The 27,988-nt window shown below is 41.9% G+C and overlaps 1 protein-coding gene across 1 annotated transcript; it reads left to right on the top strand.

The window, feature by feature from the left end:
- The first annotated feature begins 17,704 nt into the window (after window positions 1-17,704).
- Window positions 17,705-22,521, top strand: LOC146438314 (uncharacterized). Its single transcript, XM_085059873.1, has 3 exons — window positions 17,705-18,823; window positions 18,887-19,003; window positions 22,435-22,521. Exons 1-3 carry the CDS (start codon window positions 17,705-17,707, stop codon window positions 22,519-22,521), a joined length of 1,323 nt encoding a protein of 440 aa, XP_084915999.1.
- The last annotated feature ends 5,467 nt before the right edge of the window (window positions 22,522-27,988 follow it).

Raw genomic sequence — 27,988 nt, 5'->3', positions numbered from 1 at the left:
TCTTTTTCAACCTTAATGAGTCCATGATTCTATTTCTTTGCAAGTGCAACTTGAGATCTAGGAAAATAATGACAAAGGAGCAAATTAGTCACCTAATAAGACATAAATATTGTCAGGATAGAGTCAGTAAGAGTATTACCAGATATAAAATTTTGAAGTAGTTTAGAATTTTTTTTAAATTAATTCTTGTCAAAAGAAAAGACATTTTCTGAATGTGTGCAACATTTTTTCCTAACCAAAAAAATTGCACCTGTTGCAAGGAAAGCATTTTAATCTGTTACATGACATTGGATTTACAGGATATACAGTACCCTCAAATAGTCACCATCTCCAGGAATGTATTTCCCTCTGGTGGTTCTTTTTCATTTGAAACACGTGTACAGCAAGGGAAATAAACTAAACTGTATAAATTAGCCCTCTGTATGTACTAATACTGTGAAGAAATGTCTATCACTCTGCACTCTACTACTTTTGACAACTTCTACACTGAAAATAGGGGTTCAACCCCTCCACGGGCTCTTGAACTTATTGTTCAAATTTTAATCAGAGGTAAGTAACCTTTCACAGATCTTTTAAGTCTCTGACCAACTGAGGGATATGCAGAGGGCATCTAAATCAATATTTCCCAATGACCTTTCCTTGTTTCATAAAAATAATCATATTCCTATGTAACTCAGAAAATTTCTCTGTCAAATAAACTTTCCCAGTTCTGCCTTGGCCTTGTCTAGACTATCCTCCTTTTGTTCTCCCATTCCATTTTTTTTTTTTACTGCTATCAGACTTTTCTGACTCTTCATGTTCCTCTGCAAAATGCAGCTGCTTCCTTGTCTCCCTCACACTAGTAAAATTTGCTGGCCTCTAATTTTATCAGCCAGCTACCTTACTAAAATTAATGTGAAGAATGTCAGCAAACTTTGAGAAAAGACTGATCTGAAATGACCTCACGGATATGACAGGAATTTTAATATGTGCTGAACAGCTATGAACAACATAATGCTGATTCTGTGCTCCTGTTCTACCTTGATTTGTCATTACATTTACCACATAAGATTTCATGGAGTTACTTGACTTTGTAGAAAAATGTTCATATTTGAATGTAACTCCAAAGAACAGAATTTAGGTAGATGTCTAAATATCATTGAATTTGTGATTGTGTATGGTTTCATGGAAAAGTAATAATTTTTTAGAACTTTTGCCTGAATAGAGAACTGAAGATTTTCTAATTTTTTTGTAGCTACATAGGTTTTTCACTTTGCCTTTAGAGACAGACAACATTACAGGTACTTGTATCAAGACTGTCTGAAATGGCGCTAAATTATGCATTCAATGGGACTTGTATCAAATTGTTTTGAATAACTTAAATTCAGATCTACAATATTTAGGGCTATTTAAACTACTTTTCTGACTTTGTACTTCCAGGCATCTGCTGCATTGCAGGATCTTTTCACACAGCCTGATGTAGACTGAAATGTCAGCTTCAGTATTTAGACATGCAGAGTTTGTTGAGGAGCTGCAAAGTTTGGTTTGGCTCAATTTCTGACTGAGCAAGTTCTCCTACTGCTCAAGAGACTCCAGTTAGCCATGAAGTTGTGGCTCCTCTAACATCTCCTGCTGCTTTGCACAGTCTGTATATCTTGACAATGCCTCTTTTCCAAAGTGATATATGAAAATTATTATCCCTGAAACACAGAATATTTTTCTGCAGTCATAAACATGCATTTAATAGAAGCAACAGGTCCCCTTCATTGCAAACGTTTTCTAATCTTTGTGTTCTGATTAATGGTCCTCTCTAATCCATTGAGCTCCACCAGGAGGAAATGGAATGAAGCCTCTTGTATTTTATTAGACAGGTAGCAGTAGATGAAAACAAAATAAACCATTAATGGTATAGACTAAAATTTTATTTTCCCAATGGCTATTAATTGCCAATTTTAAAACTATAAGTATTCCATGACATCACTTTTAGAGTGTACTTCTTGGGAAAACTGATTTAACCTAAAATATATAGCAACATGTAGGAAGATGTACAACATGGGATTGGTTAAAAATTGCTGTTTGAGAACAGAAAGCAACTATCTTTAGACATTTCAAAAACTCATTTTACTCTTTATTCTACAGCACATCAATACTTAAGCATTGGGTTTTTCCCTCAGTTCCTCATCTCATTTCATTGGAACTTTTTTGGTAGCTTTGTTCTTTTTCCAAAATCCCCTTGGAATCTAATTTTTAGTAATTGCTTCAGTCAAAAATAGAACTGAAGGAAAATTACCTTCATATTTCAGTGCAGGCACAATTTTAAATATTGAAGAGTAAGCGCTTTTTTTTTCAAAATCTGACATGGTCTACTATGGAAACATTAAAATAATATGAATATTACCCACAGAGGCAGATAGAAAAGCAAATAAAATTTTGCAAATTTAATTTCAGGGGTTTTTCTTTGTAGAAAAAACTTAGAGAATTTCTCAAAATATTGTAGCTCAGAAGGGAATATCTGACAATACTGTGTCCTAGAAAAATAGTCTAAGTACTAGGTCCCTGTGAAGTCAAGAATTTAGATTATAATTTTAGAGCTGAATTACTCCTTTGAGTTGTTCGATGTGGTAAGATGGTGAGTTTGGCTCCCATTCAGACTAATTTTAGAGGGAAAATTAGTTACTACTAAATAATATATCAAAATATTGAGACATGGGAAGTATATTCATCAAACAACTACTGAAATAGAATATCACCATAGCAACACATAAAATATCTGATCTTTCTGCAAGATCACGTGTGCTTCTTATAGCCCATAAAACACCTGTTAAATTTTAAAATGTGCTACTTCATATTAATACACTTATTTAAAATTACTTTTCCTCTTGACTTTGAAATTCAAAGAATTATAGCATTTTTGAGATAAAGTTGCGATTTATGTTTGTAGATTACATTTTTATACTGATATTTACATCTATGCTATCCTTAAACAATATCAGCTCAAAAGTAAAGACCAAAGTAGACCTCACAGTAAGCCTTAATATTTAAAGTACACATTGGGAAAAAACCAAAAAACCCAAAACCAAAGCAATAGCAACAAAAACAAACCAACTCAATTAGTCATAATTCCACAAATTATGAGGGGTCACATCTTTCAGCGACTGTTTTCTCAGCAAATTTTTCAGAAGAGGAATATTCTGAATGGTGTTTTTGGCTGAAGTTACAGACAAAATTTGCAAACCATATGGAAAACTGCCATGCCACTTGGAACGTTCCTTGCTCTTCTTGTTCTACTGCCAGGCAATACTTTAAAGACAGTGAGGTTTGCTCAACATCTCATTGTCAATACTTTCTAATATTGCACTCACACTGGTATTTAAAAGCACATTATGCATTATTGCAGCCTAACCAGCTAAGCTTAAAGTCTCAGAAAAATTGACAGATCAGATATATGAAGAGTTTTGCTAAGGTGCATTTAGATCTGTGATTACAAGCAGCAAACCAAATGATCCATGCAATGACCATAAATGTGGTCATGCAGCAGACTAGGCAAGAATATAATCTCACTGCTGGTCAATGGGCTTATCTGTGCTTATTAATGCACAGATTTTCCAGATCAGAGATAGGAACTTCCAACAGAAGTGAGAATTAAATTAAATGAATGAGTATATGTTATCTCAACTACAGTGCCAACACATTATTTTTGCTTATTTGAAGCTCAGCACTTTACGGCTACACTAGTTGAAACTGGCTTCTGGAGCTGAATTGTTTTTGTAGAGCCAATGGACCACTCCTTGGTTTCTCAGACTGAAAAAATGTATCTCAAGCCAGGGACAATGTTGCAGCCTGATCAAATTCGGTCTGAGGGAGCTGGGGTTGTTTAGCCTGAACAAGAGGAGGCTCAGGGATGACCATCTATTGTTCTCTACAACTCCCTAAAAGGAGGTTTGTAGCAAGGTGGGGATCAGTCTTTCCTGCCAGGCAACCAGTGACAGGACAAGAGGATGAAGCCTCAAGCTGCACCAGGAGGTGTTCAGACTGAACATCAAGAAACATGGAAAGGTCTGTTAAGTATTGGAATGGATTGTCCAGAGAGGTGGTGGAGTCATCCTCTGGAGGAGTTAAAGAAACAACTGGAGGTAGCCACTTAATGCTGTGGCTAATTGACTAGATGGTGATCAGTCAAAGGTTGGACTTGATGATCTCAGAGGTCTTTCCCAACCAAAAAGATTCTGTGATTCTGAAATGCTTTGTAGCAAAAAAACATACTTCATAGATCAAGACTTTTCAATGAGGATGTTCTCTTTAATGTAATATGGTGTATATCTACAAAGACAGAAGTTAATATAGGCAGCTGAGGAGTAGGTTGAAAAATTAAAACAGTTCTAGAAGGTAATTATATTTATTTCTCCTGATCAAGAATGCACAGATTGCATTTTGAAAGGTACTTCATGCCAGACTAGCTAGATTAAAAGAGGTTTCTGCTGTTATAAAATTGATAACATATTTTCCTAAAGCAAAAATTGATTCCAGAATGACATCTTGTTTTTTAACCTAGTTTTCTAACTAAGTATTCAATGAACAATTATTCACACTGAATTATGAAATAATTCATGAAAGAGGAAAGCACAAGGATTGAGTTACTATGCAGCATAAATTTATGCTGACCTTTAATGTTAAGTTGGGGTTACCAACATTGACCCAACTTAACATAATAACTGCATTAAACCAAATCAGGATGTCTGATTCAACTCTACCATAAGTATACTGGAGAGTTTTCAGGGGCAGAAATATAATTTATTTCAGTTTTCCATTTAGTACTAAGTACATTTTCAAGCTGAGGTTTCCATATTTTGGAGAAATATAAATGATTTCCCATAGTAGAAATCCAAGATAAGAAATAAATCACAGTAATTGTGTTATTTCCTCTTTAATTCTCCTTCTTAATTATATGGAGGGCTTTTCTTATCTTTTTCACCTCTCCTTTAGCAGAAATTCCAAGATCATCTTTGGTGGGAACCTGTGAAGGATGGAATATGCTTTGATTGCCCTCACCTAATACAGCCACTAGATAAGCCACCCTGTCAGATGTCATAAAGTCAATGAATCTTAAAATAACAGTATGGACATTATTAGAACAATAGGCACCTCAGGCTACTTTAAAGAAAACTTTGTGGTGAGTCACAAATATGCTACATAGTCCCATGAAAACAGAAGCCGAGGAATTCATAAAGGAAAGAAAAGATGGTTTTATTTTAACAATTGTAATGCCATTGCAGAAATAGTTCTGCTCTTTCCATGTCTGTATGTGTATACATTTTGTGTATCTTGACATACAAAGCATATTGCAATTCTTCATCAAACACAGATGTTTAGTGATGAACATGAATGGAACAGGAGAAGTGATGCCATAAGCCTTCTTTTAGAAAACAGAACCTTATATACATTTTGTGTTTACAGACATGTCATATGCCAACATCTGTACAATATCTGGGTGCCACAGAAGTATTCTCAGCATTAAACTAGTTCCAGGACTAAAAAATTCCTTCATTAGGAGACCAAATCTTAAAATTACATTTAGTACTTCATTGTGAGTTCAGAAATTCATTGACTGCTTTTCCCAAGTCATTGAGAAAAACATCTGCTTCTTTCGAGAATATATTTGTGTTTATTTTTAGGTCATATCTGCAATGACTTCTCCCTGTCCTTTTACCAGTGAGAACTTTCCCAGATTTTTTCATGTTCTTCCAGATCTCTGGAATCCTGCTTAAAAATCAGTGCCATGTAGCCTAATTTCAAATTTTTGATATGGAAGAAAATTTAAAAGATTGCATAGCAAAATGAGTGGTCTGACTGCTTGATCCTTGCTATCCTGTAGAACTCTTAAGTGGGCACCAGCTTAGCCTGCCAGTTTGCTCCTATTCCTATGGCCCTAGGAATTTCCTCTGTCATTGTATGTCCTACCTGTGCTCTGTGTTTGAGGAACATCCACCCATGGGGAGAAGCTCCAGAAAACTCAAGATCCTCCACAGATTGATGGAAACAATTACCTAATATTACTGTTCTAGCCTTATCTTCTGTGAAATTTTCTTTTGGTCACTAAAGGCCTCCTTGAAAGCACCATGCTCTGCTGCATCTGTAAAAGGGATTTATTACTAGTGTTTAATGTTTTTCCTAAGTGACTCCTCAAACTCTTTCAGTCACACTTTATATATTTGCATTTAACCTGTAATGGTTCATGATACTTTCTGCTTTTTTCATTTGGACTTATATTTAGCTTGTTGAGGGGTTCTTTTATTTCTTTAATTCTGTACTCTCTGTTTAGCCATGGTGGCTCATTTTGGTACCTCTAAAGTTCTCTTGTTTCTCACCAATCATTACAGTATCACTGTAACAAATTTTTAGGAACTTAATGTTAGTGAATGCTAATGCACTGTGGTATACATTTAACATAAACATGTTCTGTTTCCTTGGAATTACACTGTGAAACACTTGAAATTAAACTCTAATAAGTAATGTTTTGCTGTCAAAGAGGGGTCACAGCATATTTACACTACAGCATGAACACACCCAAAAAGAAATTTGCTTATGAGTCACAAGTTTTTATAAAAATAAAATTTAATCCAGTTAATAATTGTTAAATTACTTTTCAGTAAATATATTTCTTCACAGCATAAGGAGCGCAAGTAAGCATGGCCTAAAATACCAAGGTGAAAATACTGAAAAAAAGCATAAAGATATGGAGATATAGATTGACAGGCAGGTAGATATCAGACAGGTAACAGGACAAGTCTCCCAATTCAGTGTATTAGAAAAATCTTGGATCTAACAGCCTTAGAGGTTGTAACCACACTGGGTCAGACCATTCAGACTGTTCCAGTAGTGACCAGCAAGGGAGCTAAGAGCCTCTTTCATAGGAAGCCTTACAGTTACTATAAAAGCAAAGTAATTATTTTCTTTCACCCTGGAAGCAGCTCTTTTATCAGACTGATGCTTCAAGCCACTGCACTGCCATTTACTCTGCCAGTATGTTCTTCCTGTGCTGAGGACCCTAGAGCTGCAGGTGAGGTCTGAGCAGAGCAGAGCCGAGCAGAGCAGAGCAGAGCAGAGGGGCAGAATCACCTTCCTTGAACTACTAATCACACTTCTTTTGATGCAGCCCGGGAGACTTTGGCTCTCTGTGCTGTGAGTGGACATTCCAGGGTCATGTCCAGCCTCTCATCCACCAGCACCCCCAAGTCCTTGTCCTCAGGGCTCTTCCCAATCAGTTCACCCCTCAACCTGTGCTGATATTGGGGGTTGCCCCAACCTAGGTGAAGCATTTGTACATCATTATTTAGTTACAAGCTTGCATTATGCTCCACAAGTTATCAGAAAATTTATTGAAAGAATGTGGTTTTGAACTGCCCACCAGACAGACAGACCACAGTGACACAGTCTGGATGCTCCAGCTTTTATTATAAAAAAACTTAAAGGAAATCACTTATATTTTGTTAAAGAAGGGGCAAGCAGGAATTAAATTTTTCTTCTTCAAACTAAAAAATTCTAAATAGAAGAGTTAAAATTTTAACCTAAAGTAATAGCAACTAAAATGGAATTTAAAGTCAAATTACAATGACAGAGGAAAAAAAAGTAATTCTACTGACAAAGTCATGATTTTAGCTTGCTTACAGCAGTGCAATCACTTTGCAATCCTTTTATTTTTCATTAAATGAGGACTGGAGAAATTTTGCACAGATTTTTAGAAATAACTACATTAAATGTCATCAAAACATGCAACAACAATGTAGGTTTTAACTCTCCTGATTTAGCATCATTTGTCTTAGATATGCAAAACTACATTGATCTGACAACAGCTAGTGATTTGAAACTGGGGCAATTATTTTCGGAAGGAGCTCCAGTGACAGGGCAGATCTACTGAACATGGTCACTGCCTGCTGCACCTGTGGCCTCTCAAACTGATCAGAAGTCCTCCCTATTGACATCCTAGTCTCCCTTGCTCCATCTTTCTTCCTGAGGGGAGGATACAGCCTCAAAAAATCTAGACAATCTCTTGATGCAACCTCTTTGGCACACCCAAACAGCTGAAGGAAGATGCATAACATTTAGTCTCTGATGGCTTACCCCACCTCTCCTCAGAAGTGCGTCATTCTTAGGCAAGCAACCTGCATGGGAGAACCTGGATATTGATAATTTTGGTAATTCCCAATAAAGATAAAAGTCCCTGTGAGATATTTCTTTCTTCTATGTTCATAGAATCATAAAATCCTTTTCACTGGAATTTACTTTTAGTATCATCAAGTCTAACCATTAACCTAACACTGCAAGTCCACCACTACACCATGTCCCTAAGTGCCCCATCTACACATCTTATAATTATATCCAGGGATGGTGATTCCACTACTTCCCCAGGTATCCTGTTCCAGTGCTTGACAATCCTTTTGGCAAATAAATTTTTCCTGATATCCAGTCCAAACCTCCACTAGTGAAACTTGAGGTAGTTTCCTCTTATCCTATCCCTTATTATCTGTGGGAAAGACTGACTCCCACCACAAGACAACATCCTTTCAGGTAGTTTTAGACAATGATAAGGTCTTCCTTAAGGTTAATGGTTGCACTTGAAGATCTTAAGGGTTTTTCAAACCTAAACAATTTTATGATTATATCTAAGCATATATCTTAAAGAAATATGTAAAAGTCTTTCCTTGTTGTTTCTTTCCCTTTAACATGATTTTAATTGGTGTAATTTTATGAAAATGAACAGGGAAAAATTAAGTCCATTGGATGGCTTCATGCTGGCAAATATATTAGTCAAAAGCAAAGTCAAACCAGCTGCTTTAAAAGACTACACAGAGCTACTCAACTGATGTTGGCAATTATGGGATAATCTTCTTTGCTCATAGCTAAAAATTAAATTAAACCCTAGAAGCATAAAAGAAGAAATGAAAATCTGACACAGGTTATTACTGTATTCCATCTCACAGTTTTTTAAGAACTTCATCTAATGACTATTTAATGTGTGAGGACGGCTCAAAGTTATTTCAAAGGGATTGCTGTCATGTGGGGGCAGATGCTGGATCTTTGGCACAGATGTAACAAGAAGTGTATTTCCCCTTGTGCCCTGGAGACACAGTGCTTCAGTCTTGATCCATCTCTATATCCATGCCTAAGCACTTCAGCTTTTTATGCGCATTGTTCAGGTCTGCTTGCTGAAGCAAAACTTCATTTTTCATAGGCATATTTGTGGGTAAGCAAACCTTTTTGCTGATATGGATCTCCAAAGATTTGGATAGTCAAAATTTATTCCTCTCTACCATTTTTTCCTCCATAGAACATCAAAATATCAACATATTAGAAGGTCATAAAATTTCTTAGGTTTAAGTGTAGCCATATTTTCAATTTTGCTACAAACATCAAGATAGGCATGTGGCCTATTTCTTCTCAAATGACTTAATTTTGTGGAAGTTTTCTACTCCAATCAAAAGATTTGTGACTAGATTTTCAAAACTGTCAGAAGCCAGAGTCCCAGAAATATTCACACACTATCCTGTGTGACCACTTAAACCACTGTGTGTTTGTACTCTTGTTGTTTACAAAATACATCCAACCAATTTGAGTAACTACTCAAATACCATTAAAAGTTTGGCCTTTAGATATCCTTTAGACATTACTTATGTTTATCCTCATTTATAGACTTAAAATACGCCTCCAAAGTAAGCTACCCCAAAATTGATGCATCTTGGATAAAATTAATTTTGTTTTAGATCTACGTCCTGGTCATACCTCTGACCAGGAACAGAATGAGCCACAATCCCGGTGCAAGGAAATATAAATCTCAGGTTTACAAAAATCCTCTGAGTTTACAAAATTGTTCCCTTTCCCCCTCAATTTCATTACCCAAAAGTCAAACATCACAAAATGTAGTCACTCCCATCTTTGACAAAAGACTTTTATCACTCTGTCTACCATGATGTATATACATTAAGTTTATAAAATTTGCACTTTGAAAAAGAATTAGTTTAGCTATATTGCTCATAACAGCATCATTGACAAGGTGGTGTTAGGTTGTAGGTTGGACTCGATGATCTCAAGGTCTTTTCCAAGATCTCAATATAGTTAATTCTGTGATTCTGTTAAAATGCAAGCATATCTGAAGTTCAGCAACACTTTACAAATTTACTAAACATTAGATATTACTTATACAGAAACACTATTTCTGTAAATTGGTGGGATGTTAATTGCGCAGTATTTCTATACCTTTTAAAAACCAAGGAAATTAACAAATGAGAGATCAGGGATTGACAACCTGCTAAAAGATTGTCCTTCCTGAGAGAGTACAGATAAAGGACAACTGTAGCTACAGGCACAACTTCCTTTACTAACGCAGTGTAGGTGGGAGATGTCAACCTACACTTCCATAGACGCACTAATTATCACCAGTTAATGATGTCTTCCTTGGAGATACTCATCAGTTTCTTTTTCTACTTAACAGCTCTAAATTATTTAAGGTAATCTTGATTTAGCACTATCTCCTGATAACTGATTTCTTAATTTATTCACAGCTAAATGATGATTTAAAATGTGTTAATAATTACTAATTTTTAATAATGTTACTTTATTGACAGACATATTCAAGTTTCAGAATTTGACCATTAGAACCTTCAAAATTTTTTTTGAGATGGCATTCCCACTCTATTCTTGATTATCCAAAGTGGGAAGGGAGGAATTGTTATTAAAGTTTTAATTGTGGTCTTGATATACACATTCCTTACTATACATTCCTTAACTAAAGCAAATGATTATATGCTTTTAACAGAAGCTCCTGGATCCTTAAGGCCCTTCTTTGTCTTGTTTGTTTTTCAACACATACAGAAAATTTTATTTAAAGTTATCTCATTTTTCAGTATCAACTTGTGGAACAGTGTCACAGATCTTTCTATTTTTAGGCCTGGTGTTTTGGAAAGAAATATCTTGACATGGGTAAACTCAAAAAGTGTAACTGCAAATTTCTGTAGCAAAGATGTTTGAGCTAAATTTACATGCAGGGAAAATGGGAAAACCTAGACTACTTAGTAACTATACCAATAGTTTTAGTCAACTATTGTAGTAGTGCAGCAGCCCGAGGCTGCTGATCCCGAGTCCCAAAATATCGAGTTGCACCCCGTACAAGCGGGTGCTTCTCCCGACAACATCTCCTGGGACTCGGAGGAGGCCGGGCTGTAGGCTGCACTCTCCCTCCCTCCAAAGTTTGTATTAAGTTTATTGGTTATAAGTTTGCTGTCCCCTCCCCGACTCCTCCCCTGTTGCCGCCTACCCCCAGAAAGTTCTGTTGCTGCCCCGCTCCCATTGGTTTTGTGTACTCCCCTCCCAGTTATACCTGATTTGCTCCCCATGACGTAATCCCTTCCCCAGTTGGCCCCGCCCCTGGTCTCCGCCCCGAGAAACCCCGTAGCCCCCCTTAAAAGGTTGTGTCCTGCCTGCGCTCGGGGCTGCTCGGCTCAGCAACCTGGTTGCTAAGGAGACCCCTCTCGTGCTCTGCACCGGGACTCCCTGCCGTGCAGCCTCGAGGGCTAGAGCGACGCACCTCCCCCGCCTGCTCTCCTCAATAAACTTGGTGCCTTGCTCGCTCTCACCTGCCTGGGACTGTGTTACTCTGAGGGCATCCGGCCCAATTCGTCGTGCTCGCGCGGCTGGCACTGGCCTTAGCGCCGGGGTCTCCTCGATACATTGGGCGACCCTGAGGCTTTCCCCACTGCCGCCCGGCTGCGGCTCGAAGAGTCCGGACCGCTTGCCCGGAGAGCCTGCGGGGTCCTTCCTGACCGTGCAGGAGCTCCGAAAAGCCCGTAGCGGCGAAGGCGCACGAAGCGGAACTTTTAAACTATATTAAGTGGCGCCCAACGTGTCCCTCCGAACCCTCATCGCCCTTTGTGGAGAGGAGTGGACTTCGCCTGGACGTCGCCTCCGCGCGAGTGGTAGCGCCGCCTGATTTCAGGCGTGTGCTCCTCGCCAACCCGTCGCCTTGCCCCACCGGTGCCTCAGAGACCAGCCACCGCGCTTTGTTTTCGGGTGAGTTGGGCTGGGGAAGGGGTCCCTGGGCTCACCTTCTTTTATTAATTTCCCCATTCGTGGTGGTTGGGCAACAGTTAGTTTCTTTTACTCCCTCGCTTAAAGGGGCACCATGGGAGTAAAACTTACTAAACCCCAGCAGGATTTTTATGTTAATGTAAAAACCCTTTTACGTAGATCCGATTTTCCGTTCTCCCGCCCGTCTTTGAAGCGTTTCGTTAAATTTATTTTTTCCGAAATCCCCGACGTTTCCCCCTCCGATGCCACCTCTTACCCCTTTTGGCGTCGGGTGAGAGCCCTCATGTTCCAACCGGGTCTGAATTGGAATGACCCGAGGGTCTCTCAATTTTTTGGTTTACTTCATTTAATTTTCTTAGCTCTCCGTCCCTCCTTTTCTAAAGACGGCGCGGTTTCCCCTTACCCCTCTCTCCGTTCCCCCACTAACCCTAGCCCCCATCCTTCGCGAGATGACCGTGGCAGCCCAGAAAGCCTACCGGCGCGGGGTTCTCGCCAAGTCCCCGGCGCTCCCCCGGTCGTTTCTAGCCCCGCTCGGGAGGGTGAAGAGCGCGCGCCCCTCTCGAGCACCCCCGGTTCTGCCTTCCCTAACCCCGCTTTCCCAGTTGAATCCTTCCCTGTAGTTCCCCACGCACCCCGCCATGTTAAGTTCAACCTCCCCGGGGAGCCACAAAAGGGCGGCGATCGGTGCCAAAATGGCGCCGACCGCGTGGCTTCCCCATCCCCCATTCCTGCTTCTTCTCCCTCGGTTTTCCCGCCATCCTACCCCGATCCCTCCCCCTGGGTGGTTCCTACATCTCCGTGCGGGCACACCCCCTCCTCAGTTTTCTCCGCCCCTGCGTCCAACCCCTTTTCCCAGCCACCTCCCACCTCCTTTCCCACACCTAAACCCCACCTATTCCTAGATCCCTCCCCGGAACCTCTGTCGGTAACCCCTCCCTCTGCTCCTCCCCTTCCAAACCCCTCCCTGGAGGCGGGTCTTCCGGTTTCCCACGGCTCCTCTTCCGGTCCTTGCCGGAAGGGCGCCATCTTGGATGGTCCTCCCCCGGTCCCTGACCGGAAGGAGGCCATCTTGGGTGCGTCCGCCGGCTCGGTCCCGAACGGGCAGCCTCTCGAAACGGAACCGGGAGACCTCCAGGCACCTTTCGCAGCCCCGGTTCAATTTTCCTGGACAAGCGGTCGCCCAAGGTATGAGCCCTTCGACCGTACCGTACTCAAGGACCTTGCCAAAACGCAAAAGGAGTTTGGCAGGGATTCAAATTACTTTAAAGCAGTCCTTCACGCCACACTGACAGGCGTCCCTCTAATCCCTTCGGATATCAAATTGGTTATGTCCTGCCTTCTTTCTCCTGTGGAATACCAGGAATGGGAGGAAGAATGGAAAAAACAAATTAAGGGATTAGAGCGGCTGCTTCCTGGGTACGGCACGCTGAATGGCCCATCATTTGATTTATTATTGGGCGAGGGGGAATATTTCAAACCCCAAAAGCAAGCGAGTGAGATCCCTATGGATGTCCTCGTGTCCTTGGCCGGTGCTGCTGAAAGGGTCCTTCTTGGTATCCCTCCAGGGGATGCCCCTACTGTCCCTTATTTGGAGATTTTTCAGGGCCCGGATGAGGCGTTCTCCACCTTCGTCGATCGTTTAAAGCAGGCCATCGACCACCAAGTGCCTAATCATGAGATCCGGGAACAGCTGTTGGTTGATGGGGCGATCACGCGAGCAAACACCATATGCAAGGAAATCATCCTTTCCCTCCCCCATGACCCGAGGCCGACCATCGCCCAGATGGTCAGCGCTTGCCGGCGGCTGGCCGCCGTGAAAGCACTTAATGCCAACACCTCGCAAGCGCTGGCCCTCCGCAGCCCATATGCCACCTGCAACCGCTGCGGCAAGAGGGGGCACTACGCCGCGGACTGCCCCACGCCGGCAGAAGAAATCCCCAAATTTTCCCGTTCTCCTGCCCCTGCCCGCGCCCAGGTCCCTAACCCCTCTTCCCTTCGTAACCCTACCTCCCTCCCATTTCCTTCCCCTGCTGGCCAGGGAAACTGAATGAGCGGCGTGTGGCGCCGGCCGCCACGCGTCGCATGACCGAGGCCGGCCTTGACCCCGAAGATGACCCTTATACCAGCATTCATCCTGCTTGGGTCAAGGATGACACAACATTTTATACACACGGATTCTTCATTTTACATCTCACATGCAAATTTCCTAATATGACCATTCTTGTTTTGCCAGACGCGGACAGTGGACCCGAGGGATTTACCATCCTCCCTTCCCTGACCAGAGTGGACCAAGATGGGGTCTTTCCAGTCCAGGTTTCCATCGCCGACCCCCCTCTTAGTCTCTCCAAGGAACAGGACGTGGCAAGGGTCAAAGTCGTGCCGCACACAGCTTCTTGCACGGACCACCCGCTCGTCGCCTGGTCGTGGTCGGTAGGACACAATAGGCCAATGCTCACTTGCGGCCTTTCCCAGGAAGGGGGAGATAGCGTCTCCCTTTCTGGCATGTTGGACACCGGGGCAGACGTCACGGTCATCTTGGCAGCAAGTTGGCCGAAGGCGTGGGCCAAGGAGCCTGTGTCGCATGCGCTCAGAGGTGTGGGAGGATACACTCCTGCGGAGCAGAGCTCTCGGCTCATTTCCATCGAAGGGCCTGAGGGGCGCATTGCCACCGTGCGTCCCTACATCATTAATGCAGGGATCAATCTGTGGGGGAGAGACACCATGTCCCAATGGGGGACCCGAGTCGAATTGGCTCCGGCTCGGGATTTTTCCTAGGGGTCACTGGGGAGCGCCCGACCCAGCCCTTGAATTGGCTGACAGACAAACCGGTCTGGGTCGAACAGTGGCCCCTTCCCATTGATAAATTAAGAGCGCTCGAACAGCTTGTGGAGGAGCAACTGGAGAAGGGGCACATCGTGCCCTCAACCAGTCCATGGAACTCGCCCGTCTTCGTTATCAAGAAGGCGGGAGGGACCAAATGGAGGCTCCTCCACGACCTGCGCAAAATTAATGAGGTCATTGAGGACATGGGACCTCTCCAACCCGGATTGCCCTCCCCTTCCATGCTCCCGCGGGACTGGAAGATAGCAGTGGTGGACATCAAGGACTGCTTCTTCCAGATCCCCCTGCACCCAGCGGATGCGCCCAGGTTTGCCTTTTCAGTGCCTTCTGTCAACAGGCACCGCCCGATGCGTTGCTACCACTGGACGGTGCTCCCGCAAGGGATGAAAAACTCCCCCACCATCTGCCAGTGGTATGTCGATGGCATTCTGTCACCGGTGAGAGAGGTCGCAACAGAGTCAATCATCGTCCACTACATGGACGATGTATTGGTCTGTTCTCCTACCGAGTCCATCTTGAAAGCGACACTTTCTAGGGTCGTGGGGGCTCTGGAAAGTGAGGGCTTTGAGATTCAGCCCGAAAAGGTTCAGGTGACAGCGCCGTGGAAGTACCTGGGTGCGAAAATTGATGAGCGGACAATTAGACCTTGTCCAATTAAAATTATTGATAATCCGTCTAATCTGCAGGAACTCCACCAACTGTGTGGCGCAATTAATTGGATTCGGCCCCTCATCGGAATCTCGACAAACGACTTGATCCCACTGTTTTCCCTCCTCTGTGGAGACCGCGACCTGACCAGCCCAAGGACCCTCACTCCGGAAGCGCGGGAAGTCATCACAAAGGTACAGAACCGCCTCAAAACGTGTCACGTTCACCGATGTGACCCTAAATTGTCCTTCAATTTGGCCATCCTTGGTAAAATGCCACACCTCTTTGGGCTCATCTTCCAATGGGATGAGGCTGATAAGGAGGACCACTCCTTATCATTGAGTGGGTCTTTTTGCCCATCTCATCCCCCAGAGTTTTGGTAACACCACAGGACAAGACGGCGCAGCTCGTTAGACGAGCGAGGTCCCGCCTGTCCGTCCTAGCAGGGCGTGAGTTTAAGTACATCCATGTCCCATTCGATTCCAAATCTTTTGAATTCACATTGGCAAGAAGTGAGGAGATGCAAATAGCCTTAGAGTCATTCACCGGCCAGGTAGTCACCTGGTATCCAAGACACAAAATCTTTTCCATTTCTCAATTCCAAATTGTTTTAAAACGGGTCCAGAGCATGAAACCCCTCGATGCCGTGACCTTTTTCACAGACGGCTCAGGCACATCAGGAAAATCGGCAATCGCCTGGTGGAACCCCTCGACTCAAAGTTGGGAGAGTGATGTCGAGATTGTTTCGGGGTCTGCTCAGGTGGCCGAGCTTGCAGCCGCCGTCAGGGTATTCGAGCGCTTTCCTGGCCCCTTCAATCTGGTAACTGATTCGGCCTATGTTGCGGGGATTGTCTCTAGGGCTGAGGACAGTTGGCTGTCCGGCTCCTCAAACCCAAAAATTAATTGCTTGGTCAAGCGGCTTCAAAAAGCCATTTCCCAGCGTGACCAACCATTTTATGTCATGCATGTACGCTCACACACTGACCTTCCGGGTCCCATCACGGAAGGGAATAGGATGGCAGACGCGCTCGCTGCGCCTGTGCATGCTGCCAACGTGCCTGATCGATTCCAGCAGGCGTCATTGAGCCATGCACTTTTTCACCAAAATGTCCCGGCCTTAAGGCGCATGTTTGAATTAACTGTGGACCAAGCCAAGGCCATTGTGGCGGCCTGTCCCCATTGTCAACCCCTCGGCATAACATCTATGGGATCTGGAATCAATCCCAGAGGGCTTAACAGCGGAGAGCTCTGGCAGGCGGATGTGACCCATTTTCCTGAATTCGGACGCCAAAAATATATTCACGTGAGCGTTGATACCTTTTCTGGCGCGATCTTTGCCACCGCGCATTCGGGTGAGAAAGCGAAGGATGCGATTTCGCACTTCCTGCAGGCCTTCGCTGTCCTGGGTATTCCTCGAGAGATTAAGACGGACAATGGTCCGTGTTATGTCTCCGGACCTCTGAGGAAATTTTTCCTCCAGTGGGGCATTTCCCATACCACCGGGATTCCCCACTCGGCCACGGGTCAGGCCCTGGTGGAAAGGGCCCATCGGTCCCTCAAGAGGGTACTTCTTCAACAGAAGGGGGGACCAGAAACAGAGTCTCCCGCAAATCGGCTGGCGAGAGCTCTTTTTACTTTAAATTTCCTAAATTGCTCCGATAGGGAGCCAGACCCCCCAGTGGTTCGCCATTTTGCGAACAGCAGGCGAGCCAAGTTGAAGGAGCGCCCCCTTGTCCTGGTCAAGGAACCGGACTCCCTCAAAATCGTCGGTCCCTTCCCCTTGGTCATCTGGGGGCGTGGCTACTGCTGCGTCTCCACCCCCGAAGGGCCGCGATGGGTCCCAGGCAAGTTCGTGAAACCCTTTCTCAAGTCAGGTCCATTGTCACCAAGACCGCCGAAGAAGGACATCACTGAGGCGCAGTGGCGCCGGAAGAGGAAGGCCGCCACACCACCGCCACCATCTCCCAGGAAACTTCGTCCGCGCCAGCACAAGCGTTCCACCTCGCTTGTGGACAACGTGTGTTGTGACCCTGTGCCAGCCACCCACTTCCCTTCCCCCTTTTCCCTATGGCCTTTCCTATTCCCCTTCACTCCCTCCCCAAAAGCCTTTTGCTTGAGCTAATATGTTTATGTTTGCTTCCCACCTGGCAGTTCCAGAATGCGCATCCAAGCCATCTCCGCGCTGCTGCTTCTGCTCTCCATCTGCAGTCCCGGGACCACGTGGGTCGTGAGGCAGCCATCCGCGAACGTGTGGGTAACCCTGGCCAAGGCAATGAAAAATGACAACCTTTGTTTGTCCACCGATGCGGTCCGGGATCCGCTCTCGTCTGCCTTAGTCGGAGCCCCGGTCCAGGTAGATGCCTTCCCGCCGTCCCTCGTCTCCTTGTGGAGGTCAACTTTTGATTTGAAAGGAAATTTTTACGAATTTTATAAGGACCGCCAGCTGTTTAAGCTCCCTCTTCCCATTCGTAACCCACTCCTCATGTGGCAGAAGTGGGCTATGAATCAGCCGAAGATGGACAAAGAGCCCCACGAATTTCAATTAATTGGCTCTCTGAAAGCAATTGCATGTGTCCAATTTGATTATCAAACGCCTTATCCATCAGACAAAAAACTCTACCAGGGGCTGAGACAAGGCAACCCGAATTATCAAGCTGCTAATTGGTGTATCCAGATTGCCCATGTAAAAGCGCCTTCGTCTCCTGATTGGCACTCTCCCCACCCGATTCGGCTTCCAGAGGGACTTTTCCTTATTTGCGGGGAGCGCGCTTGGGCAGGCGTTCCCTCTCACCTTGTGGGGGGCCCATGTACCTTTGGCCATCTGACCCTGTCGACACCTAACATGACCCACCTTCCAGCGGGGGTCAACTATTCGATCCCAAACCGATATATCGATCAGGATTGCAGCACCGAAATTTATCATTGGTCCAAAGGAAAAAGAATTGCAGTCTCTGCCTTCCTGCCTTGGGTTGCTGCAGCCAAGGCCTTAGGAGAGGTTGGCAACTTAGAATGTTGGGTGTCGAAACAGGCGCGGCTTACTTCAGAGGCCATTGCGGACCTCCTAAAAGATGAGCAGCTGACCAGGCAGGCCACTTTACAGAATCGAGCGGCCATCGACTTTCTCCTCCTTGCACATGGCCACGGTTGCCAACAATTCGAAGGTATGTGCTGCTTCAACATATCCTCCCAAAGCCGCTCCATCCACCAGAGGCTCCAGGACATGAACTCGCTCATCAACAACATCACTTTCGAGTCGAGCCTCTGGTTCGAAAATACGGTCGACGGAGTGAAGAAAATCATCAACAGCACCATCTCGACCGTGGGAGGATGGGCCCACAAGGTCCTCAAGGGACTTGGACTGCCAGAGTGGGGAGCCACCCTGCTTAAAGACTGCCTTATCGTTTTAGTTGCTCTTGTGTTAATTATTGTTTCATTTGCGCTTATTCGCCGGTATTTAGTTAATTATCTTCGCTCATTATTTAAAAAGAAAGGGGGAGGTGTAGTAGTGCAGCAGCCCGAGGCTGCTGATCCCGAGTCCCAAAATATCGAGTTGCACCCCGTACAAGCGGGTGCTTCTCCCGACAACATCTCCTGGGACTCGGAGGAGGCCGGGCTGTAGGCTGCACTCTCCCTCCCTCCAAAGTTTGTATTAAGTTTATTGGTTATAAGTTTGCTGTCCCCTCCCCGACTCCTCCCCTGTTGCCGCCTACCCCCAGAAAGTTCTGTTGCTGCCCCGCTCCCATTGGTTTTGTGTACTCCCCTCCCAGTTTTACCTGATTTGCTCCCCATGACGTAATCCCTTCCCCAGTTGGCCCCGCCCCTGGTCTCCGCCCCGAGAAACCCCGTAGCCCCCCTTAAAAGGTTGTGTCCTGCCTGCGCTCGGGGCTGCTCGGCTCAGCAACCTGGTTGCTAAGGAGACCCCTCTCGTGCTCTGCACCGGGACTCCCTGCCGTGCAGCCTCGAGGGCTAGAGCGACGCACCTCCCCCGCCTGCTCTCCTCAATAAACTTGGTGCCTTGCTCGCTCTCACCTGCCTGGGACTGTGTTACTCTGAGGGCATCCGGCCCAATTCGTCGTGCTCGCGCGGCTGGCACTGGCCTTAGCGCCGGGGTCTCCTCGATACATTGGGCGACCCTGAGGCTTTCCCCACTGCCGCCCGGCTGCGGCTCGAAGAGTCCGGACCGCTTGCCCGGAGAGCCTGCGGGGTCCTTCCTGACCGTGCAGGAGCTCCGAAAAGCCCGTAGCGGCGAAGGCGCACGAAGCGGAACTTTTAAACTATATTAAACTATAAATGCAGCTTTAGATAAAAGTACTTATTTTTTGTTGCATCTGTGAAATGCACTTAGAAATATTAATTTCATGTGCCCCTTTGGTTTCTCATGAGTATACTCTTTTGATACATTGGACTCTATCTACTTACATTAATACTAGTGCAGACTGTCTAGAGAATCAGGATTCCAAAGTATTCTGTGACCTTTGGCTCAACAGCTCTGAGTTAGTGTTGCAGACAGGCCCATTATTCTCCCAGATATAAGCAATGAAAACAAACCAGTACTTGACTAAGATAAACCCTTTAACTTATCAGTCCCACAAGCCTACAAGTAAAAACTTTAAGACTGTGTCTTATAAACTTCTTCAAATAATTTTTTAATTTATTCCACTTGAAGATTTGCCTGAATCAAGAGCACAGGAAAATCAGTATCATTATACCTAAGTATTACACAGATCTCATTAAGAAAAGAAACTGAGCAGGGACCTGAGAAAAAAAGAAAAACAAAACTACGGAGTCTGTCCGAAGAGCTGTGCTGCATGATGAAAGCTGAATAAAGTTCATAATTTGTGATTTAACATTTCAATGTTTAGACTGGAGCAGAAAGAGCAAATTAATTAGTTAATAAATTACTCTTTATCAGTTTCTAAAATCTGAACAACCAGCCATTGGGGTAAATGTCACCTCTGAGCTTCAAATTAGTGCAAAGTAACATATTTTTAAGTCTTCCAAGCTGTATTTAAAGGGTTTTTCTGTCCTGTTTACTGCCCTCAGTCACAATGTATTTGCTTTTTCATTAGGGCACTATCTGACAAAAGACCAGATCTATGAAGTCTGTGCAATTCTTTGTCCTACTTTGAACTCCTGAAGTCCAAACTTGGAATCATTCCATGAACAATGAAATAATAGCATTCATGGAAAGTTGTCTTTCAACCATTTACATATGAAGAAAACTGCTTTCCTGTCCATTTCCTCCTTAATGTTCAACACTTACCCTCTTTTTAATTTAGTTTTGCTTCTCAGCTTCTAAAAGTTTACTACATTAAACAATTATTCAATTTCTTCACAGAATTTATGGTATACCTGGCAAAAAAAAACTGAAAAAGGAAAGGAAAAACTGTAATATATGCAAGAAGTAGTCAACAGTAGGTTAGTGTTTATACTTCTGAGCAGATCTACAAAGTCAAAGGAAAGCCAAGATTTTATTTTTGCAACATTTTATTTTACCATGGATGAAAAGTTGTCATGAAGGACTATTTGGGTTTTCTGCTATGTGTGTTAATGGAAATAAATACTTTCCAACATCATAACTTATTATGAAAACTAGTTGTTCCAAACAAGCCTCATTTAAACACTTTTTTCCTAAATAATTTGATCTAGGATAAAAGGATTTAGTTCTTGCTCTTGAAAATATATCTTGCTGAAGAAATATAGAAAAAGTTAACTTTTAAGTTTGACAACCAACAGACATATGTGCTCAATGATCCTTCTGAACTAACAGATTATATAAGCAGTTAAAGTGCCAAAGGTTATATTCTTGCACTGTTGTCATAACAACAAAAAAGATAATGTGGAATGTGTGTAAAGAATATTTCAAAATATTTGAAACAAGAATTTGTCTGCTAGTTAGAAGAACAAGTGAACATCCTCCTTATGCACTTGGTCTCAGATGTTGGCCAATTTTTTTAAAGTTAAAAGCAGCATGATATTTTTTGAATGGCAATTGGCTGGACTGATTATAAATTTATGGAGAAACCTTACTGCCCTCTCAGGAAAAGACAATGATTCAACTTTCCAGATTGCCCAAGTCAATTGCCCAAGTGCTGTCAAACACTTACTGCAGGAACTCAGGTACAGACTAACTATTTATATTGATCAAGGTCTTGGCAAGCAAAGGAACTTCATGTAAATTTCATTGTTTTAAAATGTGATGAAATTGAGGCAACTCTGTAGCACCCTTTCTGGAAGTGAATTTCATTGAGGAGAACCTTTCATACAAACCAGTTGTTTCACAACTTGTCTTTGAAAGAGCAGGAAGCAGTTTGCAGAGAGATGAATAGAGGCTATAAATTTTCCTCTCACCAAGCACATATTTTTAAGATGTCAGTGATAATCTTGAAGTTCCGGGATATGATTAGGAAGCAATCAGGGATGCAAGAACAACACAATATCTCCTAACATGCCTACACATGCCTATGCAAAAAGACATGGTCAAAAGACTTATTGTTGATCAAAGTAGTTGGTTATATTATTCATTTATATTATAGTAGTAGTTCATTTATATTATATTGTGCAATAGATTATATTTTAATGTAGTTTTCAGTATATCGACATCAAGAGATCCAGTAAATATATCTGGGTATGTACATAGTACAGATATGGCTGATCATACAGAATTTCAAATTAGATCAGTTCCGCTGTCATTTTCTAACTAAATAAAATAAAAAGAAATTAAAACATACATGGCTTCACTAAACAACATAACTGTCTCTAATCAATATCTTCTCTAGCTGTCAACACAGTTTTCATACATAAATAACATTGCTGTACAACTGAGCTAGTCAGGTATGCAGTGATGGGTGGATTGCTTTGAGATCAAAGCTGCACCTCTGAACACAGAACAAAGTACTGACTTCACAGTTTTTGCAGTTATTACAACAAATTACTTGTAAGCTGTTAGCTGTAGATTTAGGATGTATGGAGTAAAAAACCATGCAACATCTAGAATTGATACTCAGACTTCTAACATATCTACCTGCCTAAGGTCACCCTCTGGCTAGTATTTGAAAAATACACCATCGCTATGCCCACTGATTAAAAACATACCACTGAGGAAATGATCAAGTTCAACTCTTGAACATACTATTTTCTTAAAAAAGCTAAGAAGACCGCTGTGTCGAAATAGCAACATGAGAGTTTTGCCTGAGGCTGGATATATCTTTCCAGGATAAACATCTTATACTTAATGAAACAAGTGATGCACAGAGGAAATAAAAGTTGAATATCAGAGTTGTAACTAGACATGATCACTAGCTTACTGGCAGGAAAAAAAAAAAGGAAGCAAAAAACCTAATGCATTCTGAAAATTTCTTTTCAAGAGGAAAAAAAAAGAAAAAGAAAAAATGAAATATTCATAGCTTTATTTCTGTTATACCCACACAAAGGGAAATGCACATAAAGAAAACTCCTTCCTGTAACTGCCAATGAAATGCTGCATCTGAGCAATAACACCACTCATAACTTCAGGTGTTGATTTAAGATGTGACTACCCATTTAAAGTCACTATATGTTTTGAAAAATGCTATTGTGTATCTGCGCCTCACTGAGCATTGTATCAGTCCTGTCCCTGAAGGTGTGACTGTAGGGGCAACATAATTGGAAATATTCAGAATATGTCACTTTTTCTCAAAGTCTCTGAGGAAAAGATAGCTATGATTTTGTTTTGTATAGAGGAAGGAAAAAAATCCCAAATTTCAGTTATTTGGAAGATATAACCTTATTTAGGGGAGGGAAAAAAATATTCACTATAGGTAAAATTTCCTGTCTTAAGCTTATCTATCCAATTTAGCACCAGCTGCTATAAAATGAGAGTAAAGCCAGTCTTCTGCAATTTCCATAAACACTTCAATCAGCAAATTGTTAAGTAGTTACTTATAGAAACAAATACCAAATCAAATTACACAAAGCAATATTGCAGCAAAGCATCTCAAAATTAATGAATTTTAATCTATTTTGGGGACACTGTAAAAGGAGGTGTAATTGTTCATGTACAGAAACCCTGCATGCCTAGTTGCCCTTTCTAGAAGTATTTCTGAACTTGCACTCTGACAGGACAAAAATACTGTACTTTATGGGACCTACCACGAGTAAGTGCTGCAGATTCAATCAGACTCTGCACCCTGATTATATATGTCCTGAAGAATATCTGTAAACTCTTTATTTACTCTGATGAGCAATAGGCTGTATCAAAACACCTATAATACAATGAAAACTTGGCTTAGTCCCTGGAGAAATCTTGAACTTGAAAAAATTAATAAAGATTAATAAACATAACATTAAGCAAATCCTTACAACTAGTTGTTTTCTCCAGTACAGAAGCAGAATAAAGTGTTCTGATCTTTAGTTTAATATTAGAATGTAGATAAATTCATACTCCAGTTCTTCAAGCACTTCAACATCTCACTTGGCAATGGCACTAGAAAATACCTTCCACTTAGCATAAGACTTGCAAATACACGGTTAAAGAGGTTAGCCTACGTCTAATTGCCAGTTTTAAAAGTTCTCAGTGAACAAAAAGAACATTTCTTAAGTGCACTGCAATGGCACTTTCTCTGTAAAATGGTGGAAGACATTTGAGAATGAATGGAGTCATTAAATACATCTCTTTTTCACCTGTAATTTAAACAAAGGCAAAAATAAATGAGAAGGCCATCTGGAGAGGTGACAGTCAATGTTCGAGCTGACCCACCAGTGGAGTAGTGGTTTCATATAAGACAGAAAGGTGAATCAGGGAAAAGACATTAAATACAAGTTTAAAAAATTTAATTTTAGAACAAGTTCCTGTAATAAACTCTAAAAGCAATCTGAGAACACATTTGTTGCTAACTTTGTGCCTCTTACGTCTCATTTTCTGCTTAGCAACAATTACTGCAGATATTGTCAGTTTTTGACCAAAAAAACCATCATTACTATTTTAAGTATGAAACTATCATAATAAGGGGGGGAATCTCAAATTCAAAGTATTTCCATGTTGGCACAATTTTCATGATGAAAAACATTGATTCTGAAGAATTTATCCTTACATTTTTCTGGCCACAAAGGTCTCTATTCAACATATCCTGGAGCCCTTTCTCAAGATAAACAGGTAATAGCTGGACACAGAGTATTTTTCTCCAGCTAATACAGAGTTCACACAATAAAGCAATTTGTAAATTATTCTCAAAAATAGAGAGCTTTGTAGCTTTTGTCAGAATAGGGCAGGACTAATAAAACTGTGTGCATTTTCATAGAAAAACAGTAAAAGCAGTGGATGTGGAACATTCAGTATATGCTGCTAACACTGTTTAGTTACAGAAGAGAGTTTTGGAGTCTGGTCATTGAGAATGCCTTGAATAAATTACTTCCATTAATCAATTGTTAAGAACTGGTATGTAAATTACTATGCAAACTTAATAAGATGCTTCTCTCTTTTTAGTATTTAAAAAAAAGACTTTAATAATATATATCCTGTCTTTTTTTTTTTTTAAACAGCAAATTAAAGGAATTATCTTTGTTAATATTTGATTTTGCATGAAAATATTAAGGTAACCATGACAACAATGTCAGTAGCAATAAATCAGCTGAATTACAATAATGACAATATGTAAGCAATGGAATGTGAGCCTTCAAGGGAGCAGCATGTTCTGACCCAGTATAACTATTATGAGCACTCCCTGGCTTATGCTTTCTTTCATTTATGATAAAGGCCCTTATTCCCAGAGGTGCTGCATGTAATCGAGCTTTTAGCAAAGTGGGATGAGTCAGAACTATGTATAACAGCTATTCAAATTCATTTAGATAAGAAAGAACATACTGCTATAAGCCAGAATCTTTTACTTACATTTTTTATATAAGCCATTATGGAGTGACAAATTCTGTGCTGTAATGGTTGTAGTATTTGAGTAAATTCACATTGGTCAGAAATTTTGTTAAAACATATTGTGCTCCATCAGAAATACACTTAATAGTCAAATTTCCAAGTCTGAGGAAAGCAAACATTTGAGAAACATTCCTAGCGCTGAAAACATAACACACAGTGTGTCCCAGGCTCTTTGGTCTGTGCCATGCTCTTCCCCAGTCCATGGAATTCCCTGGTCATTTGGCTTGCTCGGCTTGGAGAAGACTGAGGATGGTGTGCAGCATCCTGAAGGAGGGCAGTGGAGGAAAGGTAGTGATCTCTTCTCTCTGGTGACCAGAAATAGGACACAAGGGAGTAGAACAAAGCTGCATCAGGCAAAGTTCAGACTGGAATCTAGCAAAAGGTTGTTCATGAGATGGGTGCTCAAAGCATCAAGCCTGTCAGAGTTCGAGCAGCATCTGGATGGTGCTGCCAGTCATATGGATTAGTTCTAGGTAGGTCTGAGATAGCAGGGAATTGTGGACTCAATGTGGACTCTCAAGCAGGAAACTACATGACAAACAGGGTTTTGTGGCTTTTAGCATTTTTATTCTTGACTGTTTTGAATGCAAGGTTTCCGTTCAGTATCACCACAGGATAACAAAACACAACTTATTAAACGTTAAAGAAATTTCTTATTTTGTTTTAAATGAGGCATGGGAAAATACGTCCAGCTTAATATTGTCTTCAAATTTTTATAGCCATCTCTAAATGCGTTGCAACAAATTGCCTAAGTCTGATTGTTCACTAATGTGGAAATAGCTTGCATAGCACATGATTCTTCCAAAGTTAGGGACTGATTGAGGAAAAAAAAAATAAACAAATATTTTTTTGTCATCTAGCTAGTCCAAATCCCGCATGTAGAGGAAAAGCGGCTTTGTCCTACCAAAGTAATAGAACTGAGTAGTCTGATAGACAAGAAGACATTATTCTGCAGGGGAGCAGAAAACCCAAAGTTGCCTTCATCCCATGCTCTGATAGTCCTTGTTGTCAGTCACACAAACACATATACATACCCATCCCTACTGAGCACAATCTCTTTGACTTTGGGCAAGAGGAGTCTTCTCCCTTTTCTGCACAGACAAAGATGGGCAACACATAGACACCTGCACAGAGTGACACTAGATTCTACTTTTAGCTGCCCTGAAATAACTTGAAATCACTGAGATCACTGCTAGTTAGAAGGTCAGTTAAGTAATTACTATACATCCAGCTTTTGACCTACAGCAAAACAACATAAGGATGAAGGCACAGCTAAGAAATGTCTTATGGTTACTTGCCATCCTTTTCAAGGAACTTTCTGAACAAAATACACAATATCACCTAAAAATAATCCTATGTCAAACAAGAATTTCCTACTTTTCATAAGGCAAATCCAAAGTTTTAGAACATAAGAATGATATTTCTGGTTAGAGAAATTTTATGGCCTTGCTTTTTTTATAAACTTTACCAGCTTATGTTTGTATTACAAGACTTTTGGCATGTTTATAGCATGGACAGAGACTCAACTAATGAATTTGTTTTGTATTATGAAAATACTTTGCATGTAAAAATAGAACATTGTATAGGAACAAGCTAGTCACATTCTGAAAGAAAATCACGAAACCTCAACTGCAGCTTGTATATGGAAGATTACACACAGGGTTGATCTTTCTCTTACATTTTTAAGAAATTACTAAAGTTATTCCCAGATTTTTTTTTGCTACCTCACAATTGAATGCAGGCCATTCCTTCAGGGGAAATCTCTAGAGTTTAGATTACAGTTCCTTCATACAATAAAAAAAACCAACCCACCACCAACAGCAACAAAAAAACCCCTATGACTCCAGTCAAAGGGGTTTCTCCAGATTTTATTTCACCATTTTTCAACACTTTCTTTCAGCTGAAGTGACATTATTGCTAGACTAATTTGAAGACCACCCCCTCCTCCATCTTCAATTTTCACCTCATATGGGCACTTAGGCCAATAAACAAGATGACTCAGAGTAGTTTTCTGCTTTCTTGGTGCAGCAGTGATTGTCTGTGGGAGTGTGCATTTATGCATGAGAAAGGGAAAAATGATCCCAGAAAAGGAGGAGGAGGATAAAAGGGAGTAAGATACATCAAAATGGAATTACAGAATTTCAGCACTAAGAGAGTTTGCTGGAGACTGAAACGTGGGTGATGTTATCCAGGCTCATTTATACGTAACAAAGCATATAAACATTCAGTTCAAATCTTGTATTTAGTTACAAAACATGGAACTTCCACATTAATCCTAAAAAACAGGATGGCTGAGAGGCCAAATCCTCCCAAAAAGGAAGACACATAAGTTTTAATCCTCTAGCGAGCTTCAGTGAAGTATAATACACCCAGCAAGGGTGCCTACCAACATCCCTGGCTCTGCATTTTCAGGCAGCAAAGACAGTCAGTATTCCTCACAGAAGAGCAGAGGATAAAGTTCCTATGACAGCTAGAGCTATGATAACTGCAACTAAAAAAATAGACATGGAGAAGAAACACAGCCCAGTGTAAGGC

This window comes from Lichenostomus cassidix, chromosome 4 (assembly GCF_008360975.1).
Source record: "Lichenostomus cassidix isolate B80296 chromosome 4, HeHo_3.0, whole genome shotgun sequence".
Taxonomy (NCBI): domain Eukaryota; kingdom Metazoa; phylum Chordata; class Aves; order Passeriformes; family Meliphagidae; genus Lichenostomus; species Lichenostomus cassidix.
Note: the sequence above shows the minus strand (reverse complement) of the source record. Positions and strands in the feature narration are given on the sequence as shown.